General features: G+C 33.0%; 3 protein-coding genes and 1 non-coding gene across 4 annotated transcripts; 3 read left to right on the top strand and 1 right to left on the bottom strand.

Moving 5' to 3' along the window:
* The first annotated feature begins 119 nt into the window (after positions 1–119).
* On the top strand, positions 120–1,466 carry LOC125205236 (dof zinc finger protein DOF3.1-like). The gene has a single exon (XM_048104067.1). The coding sequence runs from the start codon at positions 481–483 to the stop codon at positions 1,177–1,179; it is 699 nt and encodes a 232-aa protein (XP_047960024.1). The 5' UTR covers positions 120–480; the 3' UTR covers positions 1,180–1,466.
* Positions 1,467–11,634: 10,168 nt separating this feature from the next.
* On the top strand, positions 11,635–13,200 carry LOC125205235 (inorganic pyrophosphatase 1-like). Its single transcript, XM_048104066.1, has 4 exons — positions 11,635–11,844; positions 11,975–12,096; positions 12,214–12,415; positions 12,683–13,200. The coding sequence occupies exons 1-4, from the start codon at positions 11,707–11,709 to the stop codon at positions 13,022–13,024; spliced, it is 804 nt and encodes a 267-aa protein (XP_047960023.1). The 5' UTR covers positions 11,635–11,706; the 3' UTR covers positions 13,025–13,200.
* Positions 13,201–13,656: 456 nt separating this feature from the next.
* TRNAR-UCG lies at positions 13,657–13,730 on the top strand. Its single transcript has one exon. It is a non-coding gene; the product is annotated as a tRNA-Arg (tRNA).
* A 6,981-nt stretch (positions 13,731–20,711) lies between these two features.
* Positions 20,712–23,595, bottom strand: LOC125205238. Its single transcript, XM_048104068.1, has 2 exons — positions 22,932–23,595; positions 20,712–21,372 (listed from the first exon to the last, which is right to left on the bottom strand). The coding sequence occupies exons 1-2, from the start codon at positions 23,533–23,535 to the stop codon at positions 21,335–21,337; spliced, it is 642 nt and encodes a 213-aa protein (XP_047960025.1). The 5' UTR covers positions 23,536–23,595; the 3' UTR covers positions 20,712–21,334.
* Between the last annotated feature and the right edge of the window lie 1,534 nt (positions 23,596–25,129).

Genomic DNA, 25,129 nt, shown 5'->3' with positions numbered 1-25,129 from the left:
TTAAGTGCATACATCAGCCAAGAGTTAGACAATCTAATTATTATTTCTAAACTACTACTACTATTCAACTCATTAATCCAATGAATAATTCACCTCTACACCCACCACATTATATCTCATGCTCACCTCACTCACTCCACTCAACCCACTTAACCCAAAATCCAAATGTGTGTGTTCTCTCTCTATAATCATGTGAGTGTATATATGATGAGCTCTAGGCAAATTTGCAGAGATCACTCACATCAAACAGAAACAAAAATCCTTCAAACTATTACAACTTCTTCAAGAAATTAACCAACACTACTTCACCAAAACCACTTTTTTATTCTTGATGATCCTTCCCTTTTCGCCGCTTCACATAGTTTGATCTCCTAAAAGATCACACCTTTTTCTTGATTTGTGATCAAGATCGCAACTTTCGCCCAAATATCAAATAAAAATCGATTCTTTTTCGTGACCCAGAAAAAAAAAACAAAAAAAATGCAAGACCCATCTCTGTATTCACAGATCAAAGCGCAATCACAGCCTCAATTTCCAGAGCAAGAACAGCTGAAATGCCCTCGCTGCGATTCCACAAACACCAAATTCTGCTACTACAACAACTACAATCTCTCCCAGCCCCGCCACTTCTGCAAGAACTGCCGCCGCTACTGGACCAAAGGCGGCGCCTTGCGCAACATCCCCGTCGGCGGCGGCTCCAGGAAGAATTCCAAGCGCGCCGCCTCCTCCTCCTCTTCCTCTTCCACCTCCGCCGCCGCCGCCGCAAAACGCCCCTCCGCCGCCGCAGTATCGTCGCCGGCGAATGAGAGCAAGAGCGAGACCACCGAGCCGCCGCCGCAGAAGGGGGAGAATTTCGAGGGGCAGTTTGGGAATTTGATGGAGGCGGGCGGCGGATTCGGCTCTCTCTTGGGCTCCGGAGGGGGGCATTTCGGTAATTTCCTAGACGGGTTGGGGGCGGACGGGTCCGGGTTGCAGATGACGGGTCAGTTTGGCGATCCGGGTTCGGGTCAGAATGTGGAGAGTGATGCTATTAGCAACAATGCTGACGGATTCTTGAGCATCCACGGCGGAGGCGGCGGCGGCGGTGGTGGTGGTGGAGGAGAGGGTGGTTGTTGGGGTGGTGGAGGTAATGGTTGGCCTGATCTTGCTATTTACACACCTGGATCAACTTTTCTTTAGTGTGGAAAAAAGGTGAAAAAATTCATGTTGAAAGAGATCATCAATCATTATTTATTTTTATTTTATTTTCAAATTTCAAGATTATATATGTAGTATAGTAAAGTAAGTATTAATGTAAAATGGTTTGAATATGAAAGTCATTTGGCGATGGAAAGATGATCAATGCAGTAGTCTTTTTTTTTCTTTGATGATTTCATGTGTGTTTCATGTTTGAGACTTGTGTACTAGCAATCTAGCATTACTAATTTTGGAAATGCTAATATGTTATGAAAAATAGATTTTCTCTATTTCTATTGTCTTTATCAACATCAATGCCACCCACATTTTCTTGAGTTATGCTTGGAGTGGAACCACCAATTAGACTTTATATAGATGAATCAAAAGCATTTAAAATAAACCAAGTCAAATTCAAATGTAGTACAAGCTGACTGCATTGTGGTAATAAAATGATATTGGCAAATTTTACTTGCTTGCATTTTGAAGTAAAATTTGAAAGAACTATAGTATCTCTTAATTGCGGATCCACAATATTGTTGTTATCAGAAGAAATTGTTGATCCATAGTATGGCAGTTCTCCCCCATTCCTTTGTGGTTGGAGTTTACTTTTGTTCATCGTTCACCGTCCATTCACAGATCACACTACCTCCGCCTTTCAACACTAATAACACGACAACCATTTTCATGAGTTCGACCCATGAGTTCTGTTTCTTGATTTCTCCAATTGATGTTCTTTCTTGGCTTGTGATTTATGTGCTAGAAATATGCTAATTAGTGTTGAGGAATGGGACATCATAATTCAGTGATAAGAAAGACAATACAAATTTCAACTTTTGTACTCCATCCACATTGCACAATGCTCAATTTTATTATTAGTTGCATGTAATTTATGCATGCTGCCTTTATGATGAAGTAGAAGTGTACTCGATGCAGTAAGATGATCGAATCACATTTAAAAAATTTAGATTAATACACACTGTTAAATATATTATCCTAATTTTGTTTTTGGATTGGTGCTGAGTTGATAAATGAATGGTGAATTAAATTTCAATGTAGGCTCACTTTTAAGATAAATGGGCCAATTAGGCCCACACTTAATTCAAGTCTCTTATATGGACCACCCTTATTTATATCCCAAATTCTGGACCATCTCTTAAACAACCCAATCCAAGAATTGTCTCATTCTAACACCCTTTTAAAAAAATAAAAAATAAAGAAAATCAATAACGATTTTTTATTTATCTATTATCTTTAATGACTCATACCTCTAATCTACTTATTAAAGAAAAAATATCTAATTAACCTATTATGTCAGTGCTTCATCATTAATTCCAATACCTCTAGAATGACTTAAATGATCGCTTATGCATTGTATTTGTACTCAATTTTAAATTTCTTCATGTGAATATATGCAATTAGAAATTTAATAAAATCTTCATAAAATTATTTAATTGATATATATTCTATGAAAAATTATTTAAGTAGATGATTACATGAAATTTAAAAATTTGAGTTATTTTGTGAGAGTGAGTGGTTTTCAAATTTTCATACCTTAGAGTGCGTAATTCATAAACAAATTATGCCGTTAAATTTGCAATAAGTGTCTTCGAATTTGAACAAACTTCTGACCCCTTGGATAGTTGGATATTTACATGTCTGAACACGATTCTGTCAATTCAGTGACAACTAAGATGAATAATGTTGAAAATTAAGTTGCAAAGTCAATAGATAATATTGGACTTGATTTTGGAATTACACGTCAGCTTACATTATTTAAATGAGAAATGATGAAATTGATATGGAAAATTGAGTTCTAGTTTTATTGATGTTATTGTAGAAAGCATTGAATGTGCACACTGATGTACTCACCAGTCACCAACCAGTAGATAAATGTGTGTGTGTGTGTGATCTTTTTAAATTGAGTAAAGGTTAAAACTGATCTTAAACATATGCTGATTTTACGATTTTGGTCTTATACTTTATCTTTTGAATTTTGACATTCTGAATATTTCAACTCGGATCACAATTGGTCCTACACTAACAGTTCCGTCAATTTTTAAACGATTTTAATCCGATTTTGACGATTTTAACAGTCTCATTTACTGTATTAAAATTAATAATTTCATATAGGATATTTGATAAATTAAATAGCTCACAACGAATGGGAGAAGACAACTCATAGAGTGGACCTTTTTTTGTATACATGGAATGTAAATTGCCCTAGTTGTTGTATGTGAACGTGTGTGTCTCAATTGCATGTACATTAATGTGAAGTGGAATGCGACGTTTCCATTGCAATAAATAAGTCGGGAATTCAAGTCATGGATAATTTGTTGCGGCTTGAACATGTGTTGTTTTCGTAAAAGAAATCAGATTGATATATCTAATGAATTCTTTTTTCTTATATGCTAGTCTTTTGAGATAACTTTTCATTAACACTGTGTTACATAAATTTATTAGTTTTGTTATGCCAAAAAGAAATACTACTATCAACCATAGAGAAAAAGTCAACTAAAAATGACTATAGTTCCTTTTCACAACAAATAGGAATAATTCAATAGTAGATCGAAATTAAATGAAAAGGGCAAAACAATGAGGGTGGTCTATGGTCCATGGTGATTGGTTCATGGTCCACCATCACAGGAGGGAGCATAGGGGCCCCCAAAACATTAATTAAGTAGGTTAATTATGTGACAAGTATATGTATATAAGTATGTAGGTTTGAAGTTTGGACAATCATAAATTAATGCATGCGTTTGGCTCAGTAAATCCAACCCAATGATTCTGTTTATATGTCACGGTCACCCATAGTTGAGAGCCAATCTTAGGCCCTTTCACCGCTTTCATTGTATATAGCTTTTCATCTTAATACATTTTATCCCTACGCTCTATCCAAAATGTCCACATTGTTGAATGACACGAGATATTAGGAGGAGGTTGTTATGTAAAGTAAGTAGATAAAACTTTAATATTTTAATGAGGAGAGAACAGAGAGAGATTTATTCCAAATATAGAAAGCGAACATCTTAAATGTGACAAATTAAAAAGGAAAGGTGGACATTTTAAATGAAACGAGAGAGTATTTTATTGCAAACATTTCTATGTTAAGAAAAGCGGGTGTGGTTGGCAAGTTGGTTGAGCCGTGATGTATTTTCATCAGACTGACACTGAAAATGTAATTTGAGTGTGGTTGGCAAGTCGGTTGAGCCGTGATGTATTTTTATCAGACTGGCACTAGAAATGTAGTACTTAAAATTTGTTCAATGTTTACGAAATAGGTCGACGAGTTAAACTGATATCGTTTAAGTTGCGAAATCCTCATTTTATTATTATATCGGGCTTTTTTTATTTATTTTCTTTTGAGTTTATTGGGTTTCAAAGAACTTACAATAGTGGTTTTAATTATTTTACAATCAGTTTTGATATATCTAACAAATTTTGAATTCAAGAAAGTAGGATTTATGTGCTTTCTCCATTATTTCGGTCATTGTTATGGCACGTTATAATTTATTATTTTTCAGCAAGTTGACAATGAGAATTAGTCCATATAATACCGAATTTAAGTGCATTCAAATTTTATTAATTTGTCAAGATCGCTGGTCCCTTCGTGATTCATGTTAGAGTCAAATAATATGATTAGTTTTGACATATTAATACAATTGACATGACATATAAAATTGATTTGACCCATATTGACAATTTGAGCTCCAAGAATAAATGCATTTACCAAAAATTAATTTATTTAAACATACGTCTAAATTTCAATTAGTTGTGCTCTAATAAATTAAAGAAAAGCTCCAAAATAATTATTGCAAACATGGGCCGAGTAAAGCTTTTGATGGGCTGATTGCACAAATATATTGGGATGAAGCCCTTCTTGTTAAAGCTCCACGACAATGAGTCTTTAGTATTAAAAATACCTTTTTTAAATTAAAAAGAAATATATGATTGAATATTTGCACGAGTATAGATGATCAAATAAGCTCAAAATTCACACGAGTCGTTAGATTAGCCATTTTATTACTATTAAAAACGCTCTTTTATTATTTATAATAATATTACACGTTAAAAACTTGAAAGGCCGAAAATAATCATATTAGGCGCTTATGCTTCCAGGCCCATCTGAGCCCTTCTCTGCATCTCTACCAATTATCCTATTGTGACGCCCGCCATTATAGTTAATAATAGTAATTTATTTAATATTGAATAACAACAAATTAGAATTCAAATACTACTATGAAAATAAGTCTTGGTAGTAGACATCATCACAACATAGTTGTAAGATAAAATTGATAAAATAAAAGAGAAATAGAGATAAATAACAGTTGAAATAATTTTAGTAAAAAAGAGAATCAACCTCATTATAGAGAAAAATTATCATAAATAGATTGAAACTAATTTTGAAATTTATCTCTGTCCAAAATAATATAATAACACAAGTTTTAATACAAAATTGATAAAATAAGAGAGATAAAATGTAATTGAAATATTATTAGTGGATTGATCATATGAGAGGATCATATAATAATGTAGTAGTCATATTGAAGCTATCAATCAAATTTAGTAGTCATATTTTTAGAGGATCATATAATAATGTAGTAGTCATATTGAAGCTATCAATCAAATTTAGTAGTCATATTTTTAGATTAATGTTAGTAGAGAAAAAACTGTACTCAAGTTAATGATCTAAAAACAAAAAATTTAGCACTACCTATCATTCCGTTAATTGCTCAAATTAATAGACAACTTTCTTCAAAATTCCCATTAAAATTTCTTCTGTTACCTACATAAAAAATGTTCAATAATTGGTACCAAAAAGAGATTGCAAATCTGGTTGATGGTACACGATTTTGAAAAAGTTGGCTCTAACGAAAATATTTTGGCCCTTTGAATCACAATAAGCTTTCACTATGGAGTGATGGGAAAAAAGGCACCATGATTTCAAAAAACAAGAATTAATTGACTAGTTTTTAATATGGATCTTGACATCACAACGATTTTGTTTCCCGATTTTACTTAAAATCTCCACATATAAAATATAATAGTACTATATTTTTCAAAATAAAAGTAGACATGACACTATTGAATCAGCTACCAGATGAATCACCCCTCACTAGCAGTGGCATTATTAAGGAGGTTTATGATTTGGGTGTTTATTTTCAGTGAATCTTTAAATTAATTAATTATTGGATTAGAAGTGATTATTTTATCATCCTATCACATAAAGTAAACGCCCTCTGAGACCATTAATAGCTCAGTCCCAAATTTTTATTCATAACCATACTTTTCGTTTGTCACACATTTCAAATTTCAGTCACAACACTAGCATATACTCCACACATCATTTGCAGACAATTTTTTTTTATATAATTTGTGTTTGTTTGCATGAAAAATAAATTAAGATATATAATCATTAGTCAATGATTTTTAATTAGTAGTAGCATGTAACCAAAAATTCATTCTAGAAAGTAATGGTGAAAAGTGACTGCACTATATGTAATTGACTAAATAAAAGGTTAATAATAAAAAAACACTTACAAGTTAGTATGAAAATAAAATAAAATGGCTAGGGTTGGCCAATGAAACAAAATAAAATAAAATAAAATAAAATTAAAAGAAATTGCAAATTGTCGAGTGCTACTTTTTTAATAGATCAAAGACCAGCCAACTAAACAACCACTCAAATAAAAACATCAGCAACCTAAGTTCCTACCTTTATGATTAAATAAAGTGCCAATCTTTATAAATCTTTTGATTAGTCGGGCTGATATAGCTTCAAAAATTAAAACAATTACTACTTGATTTCGATACAATTTAAAGAATTTGTCACACCAAATTAAGCAAGTCTAATTCGACTAGGCAAACATAATTTTCATTATAAGATCAAAATATAATTTTCTTCCATAAGAAGATATAAATTGCAATGTTGAAATAATAAGATGTAATGTCGAAACTATATTATTAAATGATAATAATATGACTCTAGCTCGGTAGTGGCTATAAAACATGATAAAAGTAGTAGAGATCGTCTCTAAAAAGAGGACTACTATGTTGATATAAATCTGAAATGCTTAATATTTTAAACTTATCTTATAATAAAGTGAAGCAATATCTTGCACTTGTCCAATTCGTGTAGAAATTGGCAGGTTTTGTATTTACGTACATCACTTCAAAAAAATTGTTGGCCATCAAATGCACTTTAATTAAACAATAGTGCTTATAGAGTAAATACGTGTAATTAAATCATCAACTTTTTAAAAATCACAACAGGCTGAATAGGATTTGAGTGTCCACCACTAGAATGATACTTCTTCCAAATAAAAAATAAAAAAACAGAACTATATATCGTTTCCTATAAATTTATTAGTACTATAATTGTCCCGACAAATATATGATCTCTAATCTATATCATTATTGTATCTAATTGTTATTTTCACATTATTACGCATATACGTGGATTGGATGCAAGATTTTTGTTTGTGGAGTAATATCTATCGGCAATTGCAGAAAAAAAAAGAACTTTAATTATAGTATAATTAATTGTACTTAGAAAAAATAAAATTAAAAAAAATCGTCTTTATGAGATTCAAACTATGGTGTTGTATCCATCCAACAATAAGATGCATCTACCTAAATTTTCATGATCAGATAGCTAAAATGAATTACTATCATTTTTTATTTTTAATACGAGTTCTGATTTGAAGCCCCTTTGTGATTATAAAGCCAAGGGTTTATGATTTCTTAAAAAGTTCTTTCGTCTTTATGATTTCTTGAAAGTTCATGAAAAATTGACAATTAGTTGTATTCAATTTTTTTTCCCTTTTTGGTGGAAAGTAAGTATACATGTCAGCGTGTCCATGAATTCGCAAATTTAAGCATCGATCGGTAAATTAATAAAAACGGTTTAAGATTTTAATCTACTAAAGTATTCCAACTACAGTAGTAATTTTCAAATTATCATGCTACATACTACATATATTGACAGTGAATTGATATATATTTATGGAGGTCTGATTATTAATTTGTACTAATAATTTATGGACTAGTCAATTTAATTGATCACGAGAATGAAAGTTGTCCCTGAGATTCACGTGAAATCAATTTCTATCAAGAGATTCGACACGATAGCCCCAGTAATTAAAAATTACTCCTATAATAGTTATATATCAAAATATATCAAATTCTGTCGTCGGTAGGCTGTAATTTTTATTATTCACCTTGATAAGTTTGGCTCTTTATTCATGTGTAATTGTAGGAGTAGAAATTATATTCACCTTCATAAATCAAACAATTAGAAATAGCAATAAAACGACATCTAGATTGCCGTAGATTGTTGGTCTAATTAATCCACGTGCTCAAAATGCATATGTTTGAAAGAGAGTGCGATTCTGTCAAATTAAAGTTTAAACAAAAATCTATTTATTTATTCGAGTTTCAGTAGAATAATTTATTTATTTAAAAAGGCATAATATTTTGTGATTATTTCTATATTTTAATGGAGATCAGAATCAGAGAAATCATCATTTTTCTCTCAAACAAATAAGAATAAATAATAATATAAAGAGATTCGAACGTCAAATAAAATCAATAACTTACTTATTTTTATTAAAATTTATTAAAAGTATCTTTGGTAGTATGTCGTAATAATTATTCCCATGGAGAATATCTGTCCATCAGGTATTATTTTATAGTAACATATTATTCTAATGTAAAATTAAATTATTTTACCGTTACATAATTTAAGATTTCTGTGATTTTTCAAATTATAAAGTGCATAATGCTCTAGAAAAAGTGGTTATAATAAGATTCATGTGCTACAAATATGCTGAGATAGTGGGTTTAATTAGAGAATTATTCGTCTTTCGATACCTAATATACTTGATATCAAAATATATTCGAGTATTTGTTCGATAATACATAGACGAAGTTAGCCTGTTTGGATGAGTATATACTGATTTTTATTCTAGTATACTGTTCGTGTTTATCATAGAATTAATATAATTTCTTTATTGAATTTCAGATATATACTCTCACTACTCACTATCCATTAAATACTATTTTAACTACATTTCTCCTTATCTCTCTTATTTTATCAATTATGCATTAATTTTCGTGTCGTTCTAAATGTCATTATTTTTGGGTTGGAGGAAGTATAATTTAATATATAAAAAGAGGGGCAGAATTAATAGGGCTTGAGCTCATATTATTAAAAAAATTAATCTGTCTAGTATGATAGTCAAGTTTTTGGTATTTTTTTGGATCCGTCTGCGAAAGACTTCATCATCAAATCAAAATATAACCCATAAAAATTATTTTAAAAAATTTGAACTAAAAATATATAAATATAACTCCTAACAAACAAATTTTGTGTTCACCCTTGCACCTCCTACAAAATTAATGCACTTATATAAAATAGAATAAATTGAAAATAACAAAAATTACCCTTCGACTCTAAACAATCTAATTATAATATAATAAACCTTACCGCTCTGCAGGCCACGATACACCACACCGCATTGAGCTCTTTTGGCCTTTCTTTTAATAGAAATAGAGATATGAATCTGAACAATTTTATAAAATATAATCCAAAAACCTTTGATCAGCAATTCATCAATGAATTTGTATTTTTGTCAAGTAGACGTAAAATTAAATCAATTTCCAATTATAACATCGCAATTCATAAGAATATTTAACTAGTTAAATTGTGGTGCATCGCTTCACCACCTGTTTTTGTGCTTTTTGTCCGGTTAATGAAAAAGATGTGTATATATCCAAAGGAAAGTTTTAAGTTGTTTTTCATCACATATATATGTGTGGTCCTGTTAAACGAAATTCAATTCAACTTGTAGCATATTTTACTTGCTAATAATAGAAAAACTCAGATGTGAAAAAACAAATTGGGATAGTTTATATTCATGGTAAAAGATGATGAATGTATAATATAGTACATTAATATGCATGAAATGGGTACCTAAAATTTTCCAAAATTTCTAAAAACTAAAATTTCCAAATTTTCTAAAAACTATACTTAACCCCCAATAAGCCGAAACCGCTGAAGACTAAACAAATACTGAAATTGTGAAAGTAAATGAAATAGCATCTGCTACTGAAACACAGTTAGAATAAATTCTCGAAAACTCTTTTCAATTTTGACCAATATTTTTTGCTACGTCCGCCCTTACCCAATTATTTATTCCTAGCTTTTAATTATCTCTAGACTCTACACCACATGGGAACGTTCTTGAGCCATCCCCACTTTATCTACACACTTTTTTGCATTATCTTTTCTACGTGTGTTTGTGTAATCAAAGATATAATTTGAAAATTAAAAATGTTTTGTCGATTAAGTGCTTCGTCATTTCAATTAAACTATACAAATTATTTATGTACATTCTATTCTAGTATCACTACGATGAACACGTAAAAGTCCAATTTCAAATATCACGTCTTACTTTTCCTAATATAAATCGTAATGTGTAGTATAAAAAAATTACTTCAAACTATGACAAAACAATTAAAGTACTCCCTTTCATATAAAATTTAGTAACTTATCTTGACCACACACAAATGAATCCTTGAAATACACATTGGTGGCTAGCTAGGACCTCTTCCCCTTTCAACTACAAAAAGAATAAATACAAAATACACAAAAATAAAGCTACTATGAAATAGAACGAGGATTTATACACCAATAAATAAAATAAATATACATAATACAAAAAATCATATCTAAAACACTACAAAATACATAAAAATTATTAGTATTTTTATAATTAAATTTTGTTCTGTTAAAGTTACCGTTGTTACAACTAAAAGATGTTGTTTTGATGATTTAAAATGGTAGTGTGTCTCAAATAAGGCTCTTGTAAAAATAATTATTGTTCTTAACACTAACAAAATAACATCAATAAAATTCAAAAACAATGAACACAAGTTTAAACTAATGTATTCATATTTATTTTCCACAGCAGAATACAAATAAATAATAAAATAACATGAACAAAATCACAAATGAAGTTGAAGCTTCACAAAAAAAAAAACGAGTGGTAAAAAAGTAAAACCACCGAATGAGAATCATGAAAGAAACTCCCACTGGAATATTCGCCCAATGTTATGGAAAGAGAGAGAAAGTGCGTTTCACACGTGGAATTTGGACAGTTCAATTCCACTCGAATATTCCCTTTTCTCCGCGTATTTTAATTACCATAAATTAATAGTTACCTAATTAAATGTGGCCACAACCCCATCTCCTCAATCCAACGGCTCAGATTCACCGACATCAATAGAAATACAATTTGATTTTTCGAAATAGTTGTTTTGCTTTAATAAACCGCAGCCTCAATTGAGTAATATTCCATTGGCATATTATTTAATTCACCTTTTCCCAAGCCTAATCTGACTCAAATTCGTGTACAATAGACCTATCAAATTCCACCTATATAAACCCATCACATAAACCTCAATTTCTCACCACAAGAAAACATACCAAATATTTCAAGTCATATTTGATTTGATTTCACATCCTCACAAATGGCCGGAATTACGATCGTGTTGGACTTCGACAAGACCATCATCGATGTCGACAGCGATAATTGGGTAGTCGACGAGCTCGGTGCCACCGACTTGTTCAACGAGCTCCTCCCCACCATGCCGTGGAACACTATGATGGTTCGAATTTCACCGATATCTTTATTTATTTATGTGATTTTTTTTTTCATTATAGTTTTGTATTTTTTTTAATCCACATTCTTTGGAAATTTTTTTATTAATATTTTTTTTTATTTTAAAAATTTTGCAGGATAGAATGATGAAAGAGCTTCATGAACAAGGGAAAACCATTGAAGATGTCAAGAAAGTTTTGAGAAGGATTCCCATACACCCAAGAATCGTTCCTACTATCAAAACTGCACATGCTTTGGGGTAATTTCTTGGCCATAAAATTTTATTTAATTATTTAATTATTTATTTATTTATTTATTTATTATTATTATTATTATTATTATTATAAAAAACTTATTAATTTTTTTATTTTTTTAGATGTGATTTGAGGATTGTTAGTGATGCGAATTTATTCTTCATCGAGACGATTGTTGAGCATCTCGGAATCAAGGATTATTTCTCGGAAATCAACACGAACCCGGGCTATGTTGATGAAGAAGGGAGGCTCAGAATCTCTCCCTTCATTGATTTTCACACATCTCCCCATGGCTGCAGCCTATGCCCTCCCAACATGTGCAAGGTATAATTTATTTATTTTTATTTAAAAAGAAAAATTGAATTGATTCTTGAACGAACATGGTTTTTGATTTTGTGTCTCGATGATTTTGTCCCAAAGATTCTCTAAATTTTATTTTTAATAGGTAGGGCCCACAAAATCTTACATTAAATAATAATTCATGTACTTCTTTATTAGTGTCACATAAGTTGGCATAGTCTAGTTTAAATTATTAATTCCAACATTTGAATTTTGAACTAATCTTTTGGCCTATTTTTTGGTTAATAATAGGGCATGATCATAAGTAGGATTCAAGCCGATTTAGCAAAGAAAGAAGGGAAGCAAAGGATCATATATCTCGGTGACGGAATTGGCGACTTTTGCCCGAGTTTGAAGCTAAGGGAGGCCGATTTTATGATGCCGAGGAAGGACTTCCCCGTGTGGGGCTTGATATGCGAAAATCGCACACTTCTGAGGGCCGAAATCCACGAATGGATCGACGGGGAGGACATGGAGAAGATCGTGATCAAGCTCATTGAAAAGATTAAGATTCAAGATTTGTTGGAAGTTGATTCATTCAAGATTGAGACAGTGCCTATAGCCTTGCAACAATCGGTGAAAGTCCACCAGTAGGATTGGAAGTAGCATTATTAACTTGGCTGAAGAAAACAAGAAGATATGGAAAATTTTAGCCTTTATTTACTTTTTTCCTTTTTTTCCTATTGTTTGTGAAGTGTAACTTTTTGTGTGTTTGTGAAGAAAAGGAGCATGTTCATTTGCTCCTCATAATATGACTCTTAATTAGTATATGATGCTTAAATCTTTAAAGTTGATGTGAAGTTTTAATTTATAGTTGTAACGTATATAAGGTGACATATTGCACTAACATGTTTATGTGAAAAAGATAAATGGAAAACATAACATATGGCTTTAATTATGATGGTTGTTATTCTCACCTAACTGTGTTTTCTAGAAAGAGTCAAAATAGTTTCTCTTATGATTTGGACCTCTTTGAAAAGTGTCAAGCCAATTAAATTGATGCTATGATTTTATAGTACTACTTGTGATGCAAGTTGAAGATGGGCTGTTACATAGAGATAAATTGGGCTTTATAGTTAAAAGGCCGTAAAATTGGACTGCTGCTCATAAAATAAGTTGGGATAGATATAAATGGGCCATTTAATTGGCAAGGATGGAAAAATATCAAATTATTTTATTTATTAATTAAAGGAAATATAATATATATGCTGTTCCAGAACAAAAATGACCGCATAGCGCAGTGGATTAGCGCGTCTGACTTCGGATCAGAAGGTCGTGGGTTCGACTCCCACTGTGGTCGCTATTTTTATCGTTCAATTATAAAAAATTTATGATATGTGTCCATGTACAAATTAATTTAGTTCTAAAAAATTTAGATGCAAAATCATGAAATTTGTTCCATTAGCATAAAACTAATTATTTGATTTTTTTGACCTATAAAGTCGGGATATAGTTCAAATTCATATTCTTATAAGTATAAAGTTACAACAATTAAAAATTACTAGTAGTAATTACTTGTTCCTGCATGAAACTTCACCTCGTGCCTAACAGTATTGCTATATATGTATTAGGAGGTGTGTAAGTGTAATTTAAACTTATGGTAAACTGATTCGTTTGCACAGAATTTGTAGAAAATGCAACATAATACTAGTAGAGTAGTGATATAGGGCAAGTTCCCCTTAAGTGTATAACTAAAGAACAAATTTCAACCACAAGATAAAGAAATCAATGGCTTAAATTTAGCATAGGAATTTGAAATTGGTCCATAAAATTACTTCACTATAAGCAAGAATTGGTTCACTATAAAAAGGCGGGGGTCAAATAGTCATTTAACAAACAAAGTTGGGGTTAAAATTTGAATTCCTCTCATTTAGAAAATTTTTCTTCTTCCCGTCATCTCTTCCACTCAAATTCTCCATCGATTCTCCACCGATCTTTCTCTTCCGCTCGAATTCACCATCAATACTCCTCTTTCGCTTGAATTCTCCATCGATTTCCCTTCTCTTCTCAAATTCTCCACCAATTCTCACTCAAAACGACAACTCTATGTCGTCGCCGCCGCCTTCTTCAGCTGCGCCTAAAGTTCATTTGATTCACTTTGTTGCCGCCTTCTTATGGTTGCTCATTACGCCATTGCCTTCGATTCAACATGCCTAATGCCTTCAATTAAGTTCGTCGACCTATTTATTAGAGGAACGATTCATTTAACCGATTTTATTTGCATTTCAGTTTAATGATAGAGTCATATTATGCTTATAGTGATGGAGTCAGTTTAACGATGAAGTCATATTATGCTTATTCATTTTAGTTTACAATGAACTAGAATGTAGAAACGTGAGTATACTGTTTTCACATATGCTTAGAGTGAAGTGTTTGTGATGCATACTTCTAGTGCTCTGTTTTTTCATTTTAGTGAAGTAAAACATGCTTAGAGTGAAGTATTCTATGGTTAGAGTGAAGTGTTTGTGATGCATGCTTAAAGTGTTCCATTTTATTATTTTAGTGATGTAAAACGTACTTTGAGTGAAGTGTTTGTGATCCATGCTTAAAGTGTTTTGTTTTATCATTTCAGTGAAGTAAAACATGCTTAGAGTGAAGAATTCCATGCTTAAAGTGAAGTATTCTATGCTTAGAGTGACGTGTTTGTCATTCATGCTTATGTGCACTATTTTATCATTTCAGTGAAGTAAAACGTGCTTAGAGAGAAGTAATTTATTGTTAGAGTGAAGTGTTTGTGATACATGCTTAAAGTACACTATTTTATCATTTCAGTGAAGTAAAATGTGCTTAGAGTGAAGTATTCCAGTGTTAGACTGAAGTATTTGTGATCCATTCTTAAAGTGCTCTTTTTTATCATTCCAGTGAAGTAAAATGTGCTTAGAGTGAAGTATTCCATGGTTAGAGTGAAGTGTTTGTGATGCATGCTTATAGTGCTCTGTTTTTTCATTTTAGTGAAGTAAAACGTGCTTAGAGTGAAGTATTTCATGCTTAGAGTGAAGTGTTTGTCATCCATGCTTATGTGCTCTGTTTTATCATTTCAGTGAAGTAAAACGTGCTTGGAGTGAAATATTCTAGTGTTAGAGTGAAGTGTTTGTGATCCATGCTTAAAGTATTCTGTTTTATCATTTCAGTGAAGTAAACGTGTTTAGAGTGAAGTATTTCAGTGTTAGAGTGAATTGTTTGTAATCCATGTTTATAGTGCTCTGTTTTTTCATTTTAGTGAAGTAAAACATGTTTAAACTGAAGTATTTCATGCTTAGTGAAGTGTTTGTCATTCATGCTTAAGTGCACTATTTTATCATTTCAGTGAAGTAAAACGTGCTTAGAGTGAAGTATTTCATGGTTAGAGTGAAGTGTTTGTGATCCATGATTAAAGTGCACTATTTTATCTTTTCAGTGAAGTAAAATGTGCTTAGAGTGAAGTATTCCAGTGTTAGAGTGAAGTGTTTGTGATCCATGCTTAAAGTGCTCTGTTTTATCATTTCAGTGAAGTAAAACGTGCTTAGAGTGAAGTATTCCATCGTTAGAATGAAGTGTTTGTGATCCATGCGTATAGTGCACCATTTTATCATTTTAGTGAAGTAAAATGTTTTTACAGTGAAGTATTTCACGCTTCGAGTGAAGTGTTTGTAATCCATGTTTATAGTGCACTATTTTATCATTTCAGTGAAGTAAAATGTGCCAGTGAATTATTTTACCTTAATAGTGAATCAAATTATGGTTATAGTGAAGTATATGATGCATGTTTTACAGTGTTATGTTTTATTCGTTACAGTGAAGTACATTGAGCATATTGTAAAGTATACGATGCTTTTATTGATGTTTAATATTTCAATAGATGAAACATTGGCAGCAATGAAAGACAAGTTTATACCAATTGACAAACTTAAAGGTTCCATGCAATAATTTGAGTCTATTATGATTATATATGCATGTGAAAAGAATGAATCTTCTAATTTTATGTATTTCTGTAGAACAAATGAAACAACCAATAGGTGATAAAGATTTGACAAATGGGGCAGCTGTTGCAGAAGGAAGGTCGAAGAATAGAGAGGATATGCCTCCAAAACAAGAAACAGAAGCTTCTACTGAAAGAAGGACAAAGAATAGGGAGGATAGACCTCCACAACAAGATACTTGCGACAACATCGAAGCATTATGAAGAATATAGCAAAAACATGGACATAGATGTGGAAAAAATTATTGTAAACTTCAAGCATTCATGAAAAATTGTAGATACTTGATGAAGTTCATAATATGTGCCATTTAGTTCACTACAAACCCATTCACTTCATTCAAATTCAATAGCTAGTTCTTATTTTACATTAATATTATGTTCACTATTTACCTTACTATAGAACCTATTTACTTCATTATAGAGCATATTTACTTCACTATAAAGCATATTTACTTCACCATAATACACTAGTTCACTGTAAGGTAAATATAATTCACTGTGAAGGTAATATACTTCACTACATGGACAATATAAGTGAACTAAAGACTTGTAAGCAGTGAAATAAACACATGTAAAAGTGAACATATTCGCACTTGAGCAGAACACAAAAGACATGTTTGCAACGAGATAAAAACCACTAAAAAGTGAACTAAAAACGAGTCATTAGTGCACTAAACATGCTACAAAGTGAACTATTTCTGTCCTGTGCCTAATGTCCAATCTCTTAGCAGTCCACATTTTCGACTTGGTTCCATTGATAATCTCAGTGCCTCTGTTTTTGTCTTCTCTTTCACCTTTTTTATCCATTTTTACGCGTATCAAACCCAACATGTCGAGCGTGATTGTTATAGAAGTCCAATGCACGATCAAGAGTGATAAACTCTGTCCAATTCTTGGCTTTAAATCTTCGAGACATTTTGGCACGTAAATCACTGTTGTATAAAAAAAACAACATTATATTTCACTATTAGTTACATATACTTCACTATATGAAATATTCACATCACTGTTCGCAATAAATCATTGTTGTATAAAAAAACAATTTATACTTCACTATATGCTCAATATAGTACACTATATCCTCAATATACTTCATTGGAATGAAAAAACAAAACACTATAAGGCATGCATCATATACTTCAATATAACCATAATTTGATTCACTGTAAAGGTAAAATACTGCACTGTAAGCACAATATAGTTCATTATATCCTCAATATACTTCACTGGAATGAAAAAACAAAACACTATAAGGCATGCATCATCTACTTCATTATAACTATAATTTGATTCACTGTAAATGTAAAAGACTCCCTCCGTCCAACAATAGTAGTCCCATTTCTAATGAGCACGGGTTTTAATACGAGTTGGAGTGTGTAATAAATGGGGTGTGATAGTGGAATTTGGGACCCACATCAATTGTGTTCAATTTTTTCTTTCATCTTAACTGTAAAACAAAAAAGCTGCCAACCTTTTTTTTATGTTGCTTAAACGTTTTTTAATGTCATTAATTACAATGACATTTTTAATATTCCTATTTTTAAAACGTTCAATCACATAAATGAAAAACTGAAAAGAAAAAGATTGCTCAAAATGTAAAAACTGCTAATTCAACAAGATTAGTTCAAAATACATGGAGGGAAATAGAAATTTCTACTCTCCCTTTACATAATTTTTGGAGGAGAATTCGAACTAAAAAAATGAAAGTTTCAAAGTGCTATAAATATTCAACTTTATACATTTAAGAGACCTTCTATCAACTCCAAAACTCAAAATCTCCAAAAAAAACATCCTAAACAGCTGCAGTTATAAATCCCTCAGAAAAATTTCATCATAGGGATACAGAATGGGCAGAGGACAACTCTATACTTGAACAACAACATTAAGAACAATGTGTTGCAGTTCTTACTCAAGCACTGTAATGGAGGCAGCAGATACATTTAACATCAGTATGGCAGAGCCACAAGCCTCCAAACCTGAAAAGGGGTGGCTAATACACATGATAAGCACCACAAACAATTTCCAACACCACATCAAACAGCCAACAACATCAACCATGGCCAGATTTCACAACACATCACCATGAAGGCCCTTAGAAAACTTTCATCATATGGCAGCAACACAAGCCTCCCAACCTGAATAGGGGTGGCTAATAAACATAGGACAAGCATCAAACACAATAATATCAACACAAGCCTCCAAACCAACATCAATATCAACAATAGAACATTAGAGTAGCCCTCAGATAATAATATCAACATATGACATGACAAATTCAGCAAGAAATTCCATTTAATCTGACAAAGAACAAAAAATTCATCACAGGGCAGTACATTAAGCCTCCTAACCCAAAATGGGGGTGGCTAAATCACAACACGAGCACCACAACACATTAGCAGGAACAAATAAGCCAACCAGCAAAAAATGCCACAAATAAAATCAGCCAAAGAACACCAATTTCATCATAGGGCAGTAGAACACCAACCCTTAAACCTCCTAACCCAAATTGGGGGTGGCTAAATCACATAACATTTCAAACCCTAGGAAACCCCTAAATACCCAAAATCTAAGAACCTCCAAACCCTAGATAGAGGGTGGTTCTCAGAAAACTAAGATCCTCCAAAGTGTCGAAGGTCCATTCCGGCGTCGGATTCGAACGGGAAAGAGGGGACGGCCGATTAGGGTTTTCGATTGCACCAGAGATGCAATCCATTAACGTGGGAGGAGGAGGGGGGAAGTGGAGGCGGTTGGGACGCCTTTTGCCGGAGGAGGCGGTGGCGGATGAGAAGGGGTAGGGTTCCGAGAGGTAGAGAGAGGTAGAGAGTGAGAATGGAGAGAATGAGATAAATTAATCGTTCAATGGTGTGATAGGGAGGGAGGTGGGTGGGGTGTTTTTTTTATGGCAGACATGTAAATAAGTGAGAAAGAGGAGGATAATTAAATTGTCCAAATATAGTAAGTAGAACCGGGACTCCTATTGCCGGACGGACAAAAACGGAAAAACGGGACTCCTATTGCTGGACGGAGGGAGTACTTCACTATATCCTTAATATACTTCACTGGAATGAAAACGCAAAACATTACAAGGCATGCATCATATACTTCACTGTAAGCGATAAATACTTCACTCCAAAGTATGATAATTACCTTTAGAAGTCTTAGCTTCCTCTCCCGACGATGATGAATCAGAATCGAAATAATCTTCGTCCCCACACCAGAATTGAATCCATTGATTTCTCTTTTGCGTGATTGATAAATTGGAGAAGAATGGAATCACGATGAACTGCAATGAATTGGAGAAGAATGGCGATGAATTGGACAAAATTCGCGTCGCGATGAATTGGAGAATGAATCACGTGAATGGGAGAAGAATCGCGTCGGATGACTTGAATGGAAAAACCGAATTTGAATGAATCTAATTTGGAAGGAAATCGATCATGAAATTTCGGTTCTAGATTTGATTTGGAATGGAATGATTTGATATGGAACACACGCCTCTTATGAATTTCATAATGTGATTCCAAAAATACCATTGTCTTATTTTACATTATTAAAATAAATAATATTTATTACCTTTATTTGTGTGGCTGAGATTTGTTCTCTAGTTATACACTTAAAATTAGTTAGACCTTGATCACTAATATAATGCTATTCTAAAGATGAGAAGAAAAGGAATATCAAACTCGATATTTTTTTATAAAACATTGCCCTTTGTTAGGAATATATATACAACTTCAAAGTTTGAACCGCCAAGCTCTCTAATACTTTAATTCGGAGTATTATTTCGAAAGGAAGATTGTCCCCTTGTAAATCCATTTGTTCCTCTACAATCTCTTTGACGCATTGCACGGCAGATTCACTGCAATCAACCATCAATATTTGTTTGAGCATCGGTATGTCTCCAATTTTAGACGGGATATTCTCCAACCCTTCTAAATTCAAGAAAAGCTTCTCTAGGCGTGGAAAGATGGAGCTCGTTTCTGTAGTCCAATGCTTTAGGCTACGACACGAATGCAATTCCAAGAGTTTGAGGCAAGGGAAATTCCCAATTCGGAACTAGTTTATGCATTTACGTATTTTTATTACAATATGAAATATATTTTCAATTTCTCAAAATGAATTCAGGGTGTCAAGGGACAAGGTTGGAGGGAGATTTTAACTTCACAGTCTGATATATAGTTTCCTATCTTTGGCATATTAAACACTTGAATTAAAGATGTTTTTTTTTTTTTTTTTTTTTTTTTTCTCAAAGTAAATTTCAGTTAAATTAAAACAGAAGAAATTGATAGCAACTGAAAAGGTTAGAAGATATGCAAAATGTTGTGAATCAACAAATTACAAATATGTATATATATGTACTGGATAATCCTGCAGATATCATTATGCATAAACATGGAGTCCATTAACATGAGAAAATGCAACATATTACAAAAATATAAGAACCACGAACTCAATATTTAGAAAAATGAAATCCTGAACTCAATATTGGGACCGTACAATCTCTGCATCTCTTTCAACATTGCTAATTCTTCTTCGTTATAAGAAGACGAAAGCGCAATGTGAACAATAAATAAAGATCACCTTGTGAATCCATTTGTTCCTCTACTATCTCTTTCACAGATTTTATCGCTGATTCTCCACAACTGTATAGCGATATATTTTGGAGAGTCGATATGTATCCAATTTCAGACGGAATATTCTCCAACTCTTCCATTCGAGTTAAATGCAGCTTCTCAAGGCGTGGAAAGATGGTGCTTGCTTCTGCTGTCCAATTTTTCAGACCATCACATTCACGCAATTCCAAGTATTTGAGGCAAGGGAATTGGCCTTCAGAGATTTCCCACTTACCAGTTCCAAAACATCCACGGAACAACTTGAGCTTCTCAAGAAGGGGCAACGAAGCCATCGTTTCCAACATCGTTCCCCATTCAAAGCTACTCATCATCTCAAGAGTCAAACTCTTGAGGGTTGGAGGAAAGGTGATCTGAAACGAAAAGACTTTCCCAGTATAACCAAACCAACACGAGATATCTAGGGATTCTAATTTACACAAGTATTTAATATTGCCCAGAGAATAATAATGATCACACCCCATTTCCTTTATCCTTAAATAATGTAAGTTCAATTTCTTGATATTGGGAAATCTCTTAGCAACCTCTTCATCCCACTTGAAATTAAGTGATCCCTTAAGTACTACGAGATTTTCCATGATGACAGCATCACCCGAAGGATAAAGGGGAAGCATAGAATATATCTCAATATGCCTCAATTGAGGCATTTCCCAAATCTCATTACACCTAAATATAGATGTCCTATGAATGATCAGCGTCTGCAAATTCCAAATGTGATTGGCAGAAAAGGGGTCGTGTTCACCATCATAGTCTGCAAGGTGCCGCAAGTTAACATACCGAAACACACGAGATGTCCATGCTTGTGTTGTCCTCAACAATCCCAAATTTCGGCACCATGGAACTTTAAATTCGCTATCTTGGCAAATAATGGAACGAGCATGTGACATAGATTTCAAGTCATCGACGACTTTCGTCTTTGAAGTGTTCCAGCGTATGACAATGCGACGATGGTTCTCTATGCTTCTAGGACTAGATTCTCCTATCACGTGGTAAAACCCTTCCTTCTTGCCCTAGTTCATGCATAAGTCTCTTACCAGATCATGAACTTTGACTTGTTTTATGTTTCCAGTAGACCCCAACTCCTCAACTAGAATGACATTTCTATCAACTAAGTCCTTTAAGAACCCTTTCCCAATTGTTTCCAAACTTTTGCCATCTATTGGTTTAAGAAACCCTTCGCCTACCCATGACTTGATGAGCTCTGAGGTGCGAACCTTTTCATCTTCCTCAAACACACCCATATATAAAAAACAAGGCTTTAAGTAGACTGGCAAATGATCATAGCTTATTTTCAACAATCTCAATCAATGCTTATTATTGTCTAAACTTACTAGTGAAATTAAGTTGTTCCGTATTGATTTCCAACTCTCTAGGGTGTGTTCCATATTTTTCAGAATACCTCCAACTACAACAATTGATAGAGGAAGTCCTCTACAATTGTATGCAATTTCTTTTCCAACTTTTTCCAATTCAAGAGGAAAATGTTCCTCTCCAAACACAGTTTTGGATAGTAGGACCCAACTATTGGGCTCATCAAGAAACTCCATTGAATGGCTATAATGATTGTTTAATTTAGAACTCAATTGGGATAGCCTAGTCATCACCATTATTCGACTGTGATTCTCATTGTTAGGAAACGAATGCTGAATCTCGTCCCAAGACTCAATATTCCACACATCATCCATTACAATTAGAAACCTTCTACCAAACAAATATTTGTGGAGCTCTAATCCTAATTCGGCTTCACTCCTTTCACTTAATTGTTCCTTTTTTCGGTTAGTGGCTTGAGAAACAAGTTCACATAGAATTTCTCTAGTGTTGTAGTGTTCAGAAATAGTAGCCCAAGCACGAATATCAAAACGCTCTTTAATAACTTGTTTGGAATAAACAGTTTGAGCAAGGGCGGTCTTACCAATTCCGCCCATACCTGTTATGGGGATGACTTGGCGACCGGATTCATATGATATGAGCTTTTCCATGATTCCACGCAAGACATGATCAGAGAACACCATCATGCCACCACTTTTCTTCATACTAGAAGAAGGGACGAATCTACGTGGTTGATCACGGAGCACCACCACCTTCTCTGTGTTGGTCTCCAACGCCACTCTCTTGATCAGATCCATTTCTTCTATCACGTTTTCTACCTCCCGATACAACTCGATTCGTTCATCATTATCATCACTGTGGTTTGCAGAGACATTTCTCAGAAACCAATTGAAGAAGCTTTTGATTTTGGTGGCTATGGATCTACTGTGCTGAATCTTGTCAACTATATGGGATTCGATAGCATCTTCAGCCGCATAAGCTGCATCAGCGATACGCATCTCCAATGGATCTACCTCATCGCTGTCAGAAACAGGTGGCATGTAATCTTTGAGAAATTCTTGCAGGAAGAGAGCATTTTCAGTGAGGGATTGAATTTGGTTTTGGCGGAGAGAGATGGGTGGGGAGTGATGGTGTTGGATATCATCTATAAGTTGCATTAGAGAAAGTAAGGCTGCATAGGCTGCCATGATCTAACTCAAACACAGTTTTCTCTAAGAATGTTGGCTGAGAATTTGATAGATCATTGATTATCTTCTTCTGACACAATGTTTAACAACACCTTAATTTAGTGGTTATGAATAATGAGTATGAAGATAAGATCAGATGGAATGTTGACCACAGACAATTCAATCTCTCAACTGCAATCCGTGACCACATTAATTTAGTTTTTGTCTCTCTCAATCTAATCTATCAACAACGTATTTTCACTTTGCTTAATTAAGTAGTAAAATGGAAACTAGCCAAAATTGTTGAATAGAATAATTTAGTAAATATTCGTACAAAATCAAATGTTCATGGGTTAGAGCAAATTGAGCAACCTTCAATTTTCCAACAACTCCAATTGTTCGATGTAGTATGTGAATTTGGAATTTTGTTATATTTTTATTAATTAGATTCAATGAAAAATAATCTCGTTTTCAATGCTTACATGGTTTTAATTTCTTTTTCAAAACAAAATTAATTTTGGTAAATGGTATGCTTCAGTGTCGTGTGCATAATCAAATAAATAGGATATTCGTATATTTACATGTCATAGTAAAAAGTTACGTGCAACATCAAAAATGTCAAGTTTTTTTAATATTTTACTATTAAGTTAATACACTTTGCTACTATTTATACATTAACTTAACAAAATGACTGCTTAATTTTGTCTTATTATCGAAACATGCAGTAGCACAAGTCTTGATAATTTTTTGAAATTTAGAGTTTCTAGTTTTAGTTCTTAGATTTTACTACCTCCGCCCCATAACAAGTGTCACATTTTACAATTTTGGTCTGTTCCATAATAAGAATCACATTTCACTTTTAGCATAAATAATAAATAGACATCACATTCCACTAATCAATTGTACTCATATTTTATTATAAAACTAATATATATAACTCCTAATCCACTAACTTGTTTTACCCATTTTTTTATATTTATTAAAATCCACGCCCACACTAAATGTGACACTTAATGTGGGACGAAGGCAATAGTTATTAGTCACTAATTATTGATTATTTTGCTGTTTATACTTTAGAATTTAATTTAAGCTCTATATTTTAGTTGAATTGGATAACAATGCACTTACATTTAGGCCCAAGTAATAAAAATAGCCCAAACCCAGTAAAACTAAACGCTGACTCAGCAATCAGCTCGATATTTGGAGGGAAAATTCGAATTCAAGCGAGTTAACGGATCAAAGGAAGTATTTTAGTAAATATTCATTCATCGATTTATTCATGCGATCAAGCAAATTGAATAACCTTCAATTTTCCCCACAACTCGAAATGTTCGGGAATTATAAATTAGTAGGGCTATTTTAACAAGAACATGGGATTGTTGTTTCGGGGTTTAGAGTCGAGCCCGCGTGTTGAGCATCAACGAGTTGCGTCTATACAAGGTGAATTCGCCGGAGAATAACATTGCAGGGAGTCATAGAGGATGGTTTACTTGGGTTAGGATTAGAAGAGACCCAAAGTCTAGGTGGTATGTGAATTTGAAATTTTATCTTATTTTAATTAATTTATTTAATGAAAATGATCTCGTTTAATTTGGTTTAAATTTTCTTCGAGTCA

This window comes from Salvia hispanica, chromosome 2 (assembly GCF_023119035.1).
Source record: "Salvia hispanica cultivar TCC Black 2014 chromosome 2, UniMelb_Shisp_WGS_1.0, whole genome shotgun sequence".
NCBI lineage: Eukaryota > Viridiplantae > Streptophyta > Magnoliopsida > Lamiales > Lamiaceae > Salvia > Salvia hispanica.
The sequence above is the reverse complement of the archived record's forward strand: the minus strand, read 5'-3'. Positions and strand labels throughout refer to the sequence as shown.